Source organism: Pomacea canaliculata, linkage group LG5, assembly GCF_003073045.1.
Source record: "Pomacea canaliculata isolate SZHN2017 linkage group LG5, ASM307304v1, whole genome shotgun sequence".
Taxonomy (NCBI): Eukaryota; Metazoa; Mollusca; class Gastropoda; order Architaenioglossa; family Ampullariidae; genus Pomacea; species Pomacea canaliculata.
Genome location: NC_037594.1, coordinates 22,541,212 through 22,549,318, shown reverse-complemented (window position 1 = coordinate 22,549,318; position 8,107 = coordinate 22,541,212). Strand labels below are relative to the sequence as shown.

The 8,107-nt window shown below is 37.7% G+C and overlaps 1 protein-coding gene across 1 annotated transcript; it reads right to left on the bottom strand.

The window, feature by feature from the left end:
- Nucleotides 1-554: 554 nt before the first annotated feature.
- LOC112563769 (stAR-related lipid transfer protein 7, mitochondrial-like) lies at nt 555-7,996 on the bottom strand. The gene is made up of 8 exons (XM_025238081.1): nt 7,252-7,996; nt 4,782-4,945; nt 4,491-4,540; nt 4,060-4,170; nt 3,456-3,500; nt 2,955-3,092; nt 2,494-2,578; nt 555-1,078 (listed from the first exon to the last, which is right to left on the bottom strand). Exons 1-8 carry the CDS (start codon nt 7,677-7,679, stop codon nt 930-932), a joined length of 1,170 nt encoding a protein of 389 aa, XP_025093866.1. The 5' UTR covers nt 7,680-7,996; the 3' UTR covers nt 555-929.
- Between the last annotated feature and the right edge of the window lie 111 nt (nt 7,997-8,107).

Here is an 8,107-nt window from a genome sequence, read left to right as displayed (position 1 = left end):
TGAATTGGGAAATGGATGTCACTTTATCAGACCAGACACATTATGTAACCCAATGTCATTATCACATTTTTAAAATCTGAGGAATGCTATCAGTAAAACCTATTGCATTACCACCACTTTAAGAATCCTTCTGAAGTACTCAAGCTGCAGTTGGACACAGCCCTATAGAAGATCTTCACTTTTGGGACAAGAACCTATACAAATATAAACTGAAAAGACTGAATGTGTACAACCAAATTGAGAAGCATTGACCTTTGTCAGGACATGTGACAAAAAGAAGACCCAACTTTAAAAAAATCTAAAGTGTCTCCTTGAGACGTAATTATGGGGTAAGAATTCACAAACAGATGGGGAGAAGAAAAAACTTAACTAGGATGGACAGGCAGAAATAGAATGTCATGGGTGAACCAGAAAAAGAGGTTGTGATAAGACAAATATGCAGTCAGTTTACTTCTACAACATCCATCAATACTAGATTGCAAACAACCAATGACATTTTTGCCTTATGGTCGTGCAATTCAACACATTCTGAAATAAGAAAGGAGGCTTCAAAGTGTTACTTAAAACAACTTTTTAATGTATATAATCTGAACGCACCACATTTTGTAGTATGCTACTGTAGAAAAGATAATGGCAGGAATGTCTGCAGAAGGTTATAAGTAGTTATCATGAATTTATAAGAAAAATGCCCAACAAAGTAAAACAGTTACTCCAATCCTTGCATGAGCTATCTTCACAGATATCCATTTTTATGATTTATCATTGAAATTGAGCTAACCCCCTCCCCAAGACCTTTTCTTTAGCCCTTGATACAGTGTCATTATGCAAAGAACCTTATATCACTTAGGTTGTTTTTTTTTTATATTAATATCTATATATTTGTCCTTAACCTACACTTTGCCCGACTTTCTTTCAATGCCTTAGATACATTAACAATAGTTCTCCACAGCTGGACGGATGGATCCATTGTGCTGCTCGCTGCGTGAACCCGTCTGTACATTTGGATGATATCCTCGCTGCATACGCCTCTGCATCTCTACGGTGGCACAGTGTAATCTCTCCACAAAGTCAGGTACACCTGGAAAGAGCAAAATACATATAGAATCATTAATCTAAGTAAACAACAAACAAAAATGGGAAGTCTTAAATTTTTGTAAAAGTTCAATTTGACTGTTGCTGCAGTGGGTTTAATTATTCCTTGTGTACTGTTTCTGCAACAATTGTAATCCTTGGCAACTTTATAATAAATTTTGCTGGAGTATCACTCAAACATTTCTATTGGCATTTCTACCATCTTAACTCCAGTTCTATGAAGAAATACTGAGCTGCTGCTGTCAGTGCTTGGGATAAAACTGTACAGAGTACTTTGAAATGCCAAATCTTTCCAGGAAGTAATGCCATACCTTTGGCTTTTTAAATGTTTGGCAAATTTTTCTCATTAATTCTTTCATTAATACTTACCAGATGACCTATTTGAAGCTTAGGGGTCAAAACTTATCTCTAATAAAATGAATTACTGCTCTGCTTAGCATGTGTTAGCAGCCCTGCCCGCTCTAGGGGCTTCGCTGTGTACATCTATAGGATAGGTACATCTATCCTATATACTTGGTCCTTTTCATACCTAAGATGGTACATAAGGCATCCACTAGAGACTTCCATTTTCTGACAGTTTAGCCATGCTGTTCCAGGGCAGTTTTGGGTCGTTTAGTTCTCTTACTGACCTTTGTCATGTTTCTTTTTGCCAACCACGCTTCCTCTTGTCATCAGCTGTCCAATGAAAGGCTATTTTGGATGGTGCCTCTGATTTCATTCTAGCTATTTCCATCTTTTTTGGATTATGGTTGTCATATTTGTGAAGCTGGCTCTTCTAAGGATATCTTCATTAGTAATTGTGTTAGGCCAGAATAACTTAAGATTTTCCTCAGCCATTTGGTTTGAAAGGTCTGTAGTTTCTGCCTGATTTTTACTGATGTCTTCCAGCACTCACTTTCATAGAGTAAGACTGAAAGGACATCATTTCTGAAAGATTCTTAATTAATTCCTCCTTAAAGCTTTAAACTTACACATTTCTTTTAGCATGGCAAATGTTTGATCTGCTTTGACGAGTGTTTTTCACATCCTTTTCTGTTTCTCCATTTGTTGTTACTAGACTGCCAAGGTACATAAAATTCTTAGACATTTTCTATTTCTTTATTATTGATTGGAAGAAAGAAACTAAAGACACCAAGGAAAAGAAAGAGAGAACATTTTTTTAAATCCCATAGTTTTTGTGTCCATAGCCATAATTCTGAGTGTTTCCCATAAAGATATGGGTAACCTGTAAAGTCAAACAAGTTTGTGAAAACAAAGTAGCATTTTCATGATGAGCTCTCATTTAAAAATTCTTCACTTTATTCAATAACAACAGCAAAAATCCCCCAAAGGTAATATAAGACATGGTTTCTGCATCTTTATATGGTTAAACGTGAAACAGATATGGATTGTTTAACTTACCTGTGCTTGCCAGCCAATTATAACAAAGACTGGGAAAATGTGTCTGAGGATCATCAAAGTATGTAAGGCAGTAGTCAAAGCCATTCTGAAAATTTTTTAAAAGCCAACTTAGTCATGCATTTTTTAAAATCAGAATACGACGTTGACTTGATACATCATAATGAATGCATAGGAAACATTTTATTAATGTTTTAATGCCAAAAAAGCTGTCCACTATAAACTCTGCTGTAGGTATATATATATATTTTTTAGCACTTCCAGTCTTGCTTAACCAAGTCTACTGCCATGTCACACAAAAACATCCAATTTCTCTATGGAAAAATCACAACCAACATTTTCTGCAAGATCTTCCCTTTGTACTCCCAAATTTTAATGTGTTTGCAAGATTTTTCTTCTTTCTTAAACAAAAGAATCTTTGTTAGGCAGATGATTTCCAATATCGATTTCAGCAAAATACGCACCTCATCAAATGTGGTATGTGGCTCAATGACCATCTTTGACTGGTACTGCTGAATCCGTACATATGAACCCAACTCAGGACACCTGGGATGATCAACTGCTTTTGCATAAATCACCATTTTCTTGGATTTCTGACAGACCTGAAAGAGAAACAGCTATGAATGGAACATGTCTTTAAATATAGCTAAAAATAAAACATAACACCAACAACAGTGATGGCTCGCAATGAAGGAAAAATATTATACCCAGAAATAAATATTAGCAAAGAAAGACAAAATCTGACCTCACATGAGCAATTTACAAAGCAACTTAATGCAATACTTTTCAACTTTTACTTCTAGTGTCTTCATACATGCACACTTAAAAGCAAACTTGCCCATTATTTTGATGCCTGCTTGTGTAAGCAGATTTGTTTACTTTTAGATTATATCCAAGGCAACAGACTATTTGGTAAGGGAAATAAATTATGTTTGGGATATATAATCATCTTAACAATCACATACCTTATGCCTTCTGACAAAGACGTAGTCTCTTGGATACATGGGATACTGGAAACAAATTATCAGCAGTACAATAAGCAATTTTGAAATAGCTTCTGTGGCTCTTTTACAGCTAAAACTAATGCAATGCTGTTTTTTTAAAAACTTGTTCAAATTGTATTCAAAGTTGTCTCCACTTTGAATCATGACCAGCACCTGCCACTCGACAACGATATGAACATGATTTGGGAAGCCTCAGGCAATCGCTTTGCTGTGAGTTAAAAGAATGCGCATTTGTCTGGCATGAGTATGTTGTTAAGCCACCAGTGCCATGACCATGAAAGACTCGCCTACCTACTCACTGCTGGGCAGCAAGATGCTATTTTCCAGTTGCCAATGAATCTAAGCTTTGTGCACTTAATCTTGCTCTCCAATGTAGACTCCACTAACTATGAAAACATCCTATACAAATGTGCCCAATATTATTATTATTAAAATTCAATAAGCAACTTAATGCTGTTGAAAACATAGATGTAAAAGAATCAAGTGCTGTTAACACAATTTAAATACTTCAGTCTATGAGCAGAGTAAGGAAACCTTCAAATACCATGCACCAGAGGGTACTTACTGGATATTTGTAGACCCAGTGGATGACAGAGCTATTTGATGTCTGGTCCTGATCAATAATGTGAATAGCCATTGTTTGTCGGTCCCATCCTGACCAGAAGTCCAAATCTAGCTAAAGTAGAGTAGAGAACAATCACTTCAGACAACAGATAACAGTCAATCATTAACTCAATGGAAGCCTGGAGCTAGAAACAGATAAGAATAAAGGTAAAAAAGTATACAATAATCAGCAGAAAGATAACTTTACACAATGTTGCAATATAATACACTAGCCCTTAACAACAAGAAGCAACAAGACACGATATAATTGAAACATTTTTTGTAATGTTGATACCAAAATTTATAGGTGGCCAATACTTATATTCATTTTATAAGCATTTTAGATTTATCAAAATTAAGTCACATTAAAATATATATATATGACACACAAACCTGGGTTGTGTAAAATGCTGTGGCAGAAATATCATTAAATGTTCCATACACTGCAAGATAATACAGAAAAACTGATTAAAAATAACTGAAATAATTCTGCTTTAACTTAACAGATTTCTAAAAACACAATTCAATACCTCAAAATAAAATTTATACACCTTTCAGAAATCTATATCAGTCTATATATATTTCTTGGCATTTTAAAAACCACAAAGAGTGCATTCTTAACATTAGCATCAATTGTAGTTTTTGTATTGACATATACAAACTGAAATGTTGAATTCACAATACCTTTATATTCATACAAGTTATGCTGGCCCATATGTCGACGCCACACTATCAATTGGGAGCGTTTAATGACAACCTCCCAACCATCATGGACTGGTGTTTCTTGACTTCCTGTCATGCTGGCATTGTCTATCAGTTTCCCTATCTCCACCATTTCATCTGACACACTAGAGTAAAAGACAAGAAAACCCTGATAAAACAATACCAGTGTCTCTTGTTTTATTAAAAATCATAATGCTCATCCCAAAATTGCTAGACCCATCTCCTCAGAATGCAATGTTTGTACCAAAAATTATATTGACATAAAGCATTACCTACTCTGTATCAAGCTAAGGTTTATCCATAGATACAGATGATAATTTATTATTATTGTGTAACATGAAAAGCCTAATTCTGCTTGTCATGAACCAGCCTGGTTCAAGGCCAGAGCAACAGGGCCAAAGCGGGGTAGATGATAATAGTTGTACAGCGGACAGTGAAAGCGGACGGTAAAGGGAAGCCTTTCTATCCATTTTTACCACTTGACAGGTCACCTTGACTGATGGAGGCGATCGAGGCCCAGGGTTGGGGGGTAGGATGTAGCAGTTTAGGGGTATAGCACGGTGTTCAGTAGTTTCCTTAGTGTTAGAGTGATAGCATCAGGGTCGGGTAGATTTGGTACAGAGGGGCACGTGTTCTATTAGTATATAGCTTTAGGATAAAAGTTTAGTCATAGCCTTTTCCCAATATACCAGCAGGGACTACCATCTCAGATCTGAGTGCCGTATCAGCTGTAGGCAGCAAGTCTGAGGGAGGCACGTTCCACATGAACGCATAGCACTACTTGCCGGCACTTACAGCCTGGAACAGTGGAGAGTGAGGAAGGGGTCTCCGTCCTAGCAGAAGACAAGAAGGGGATGCACGATCAGAGCCGGCAAGAGCAACTCTGTCACCCATTGCCTGGGGGCAACCACAGAGGATAATGATTACTGTGCATGTGTGTCCCTGGGGTCTTGGTTGTCTGGAGCCTGTGCCGGACTGTCGCCTGAGATCGCCCCGCATCTGTGTCCGTTGCGTGGGGCAACCAGAGGAGCAGCAGTGCCAGTGAGTTGAAAAACTCACTTCCAATTTTGTCACCATCGTCATTGCCTGGGGCAACGGTGTGTGACCTGTGATCTCCACCAGTAGTGGCAGTAGTGTGCCAAGGCAATTCTGCGACTGTCCACTACTGGTTGTCAAGGGGCAGCCTGTTGCCAGGACGCTGTCATGTGGGAACTGTGTCCAAGACTGGCGAAGTGTATGCTTCTGGGGTAGTGTTCGTCGGATGCGGACTCAGAATGGTAGAAGGAAAGTGTGTTTTATTCTTTTACTTTGTTTAACTTTAAGTGACCCGATGACAGATCGTATATTCAGAGATCCATATTGCATCTCATATTATTCAACCTTGTTTTTCATATGATTTTTGTTGTACAACTGTCTTGTCGGTTGTATTTGCATACATGGGTGAGTGTGACTGTCAGTGCGTATGCGTGCAGAAGTGCGACTAGGCGGGTGAGTGGGTGTGAGGGCGAAAGTCAGGGTAAGCGAACCATCGAAGTGTCCCCTTTCCACTCGGGCGAGTTAGGTCCATCCTTCTCCCTGCCTCATTTGTCACACTGCTACATGTGCAAGAGTATTCTTTACATTCCAGTTTCTTCACAAATACTAACTTTAACAAATTTTTCTTAGTCCAATCTTGAGTGATTTAGCATTGAGCCTGGTAGGTGCTGGGGAAAGGTGCTAAATAAATACATTTATTATCATCATCATCAGGGGGATGATTAATGATTTACAAAACAAATGATCAAATTTATAGATTGAACTTCAATATATTTCTGCCTTCTCTTTGGCAAAAATATTAGCACATGCACACACATCACGCTCTCTTTCACTCATCACACTCAGACATACCCTAATACACTATGACTATACAGTATGAATAGCACTCCAGCAGAAAAGCTGTAAAACAGTTGCAACACAAATGATAAAATGATACATAAAACGATAAATAATAAAATCTACTGTTTGCCGATGGAAAAAACCACAATGTAAATTATTCTAAACTTTTTCTAGTCCGTTGGAAGAAAACAATAAGTGCACACTTCATTATTTTCAATGCAGCAGTGCATAAATTACTGCTCTTAGCAGTGGAGTTTCTTCAAGTATCTGTTACCCTAAATAAAAGAAAAGGAATTTGAAAAAAAATCACCTTAAACTTTTGTGGGTGTGCTTATGCAAGATATCTTTACTTTGTCATTATAGTGATTATCAATGTTTCCAGTAGTATTAATATAAGTACTGTTAGCAAACGACCAAGGCTATTAATTGCAGAATAGTCTCAATCTGAATGAAATGGGTGCAACCCCTCCTAATGACTACTGCCTGGTATCAGGATTTTCACTTCTCTACCTTTGTATGTTTATTATTATTTCTGTCAAATTTATAGTCTACTTACCTCTCTATTTCTCTGTCACTAACTCCATCGCGCTCCCAGTGGAAGATGCCAGCAGCGGAAAGCAGCATGTACAAACTTCTGCTTTTGCAGTTTCGCAAAACGTTGGAACCTATGGTTTGTAAAAGCCGCCGTTCTCCATACAGCTGCCTGTAAAGCGCGACGATTTGGAAAGCTCTCCAGATTCGTAAACCAACAATTACGTTGCACTGTTTGGTAAACAAGCAATATACATTCTGCACATTTTCTGAAATATTTTCAGCATATACCTTGAAACGTCTCCCCGGTGTGCGCAATGCAAAACGAAGTCTTTCACGACATACAACTGGGTTCGTAACACTAACAGGACTTTGACTAACTAGTCTGTTGCTTAGAGTACGAAATCGCAACCATATGACCCTTAAAGCACTACACAGACCTTCATTAGCCATTTTAAAAGAATAGAAATAGTCAATCGGTGCTCACATGGACCCAAGATTCATCTTAACACTACACAGCGAGCATGTGAGTGTTACGACCTTGACAATGACTTCCTACGAAAGAGAATACGAAGTCAGCAACATTAAGTGTTACTTAGCACGTTCACGATTAATGAAGTTTGATATTCCTTAAAGATCTGACGACAGCTAAGAAATGCGTGCCATCTCTGGTGAGCTTAGCTGCATCTTACAAATGGTGGAGCGTTGATGTTAAAGAGGTCGTTTGGTTACCTACTCTTCTCACTATTTCTACGCTTAATTGTAAAGAGCTTGCAAGACTAACAATAAGTAAATATTTCTTTGTTTTTTTTCCCTCTCTCCACGGATTACATTTTCTCGAAAGGGTTTACCTCTAATTAAAAAAACTTTAGTTTTAGATC

Coding starts and splice junctions, on each gene's coding strand:
- LOC112563769 (XM_025238081.1), bottom strand. CDS start 7,679: ATGGCTAATGAAGGTCTGTGTAGTGCTTTAAGGGTCATATGGTTGCGA. Junction 4,946..7,251: donor AGTGACAGAGAAATAGAGAG/GTAAGTAGACTA, acceptor CTTTTACTCTAG/TGTGTCAGATGAAATGGTGG. Junction 3,093..3,455: donor TCTTTGTCAGAAGGCATAAG/GTATGTGATTGT, acceptor TTTCTCTTTCAG/GTCTGTCAGAAATCCAAGAA.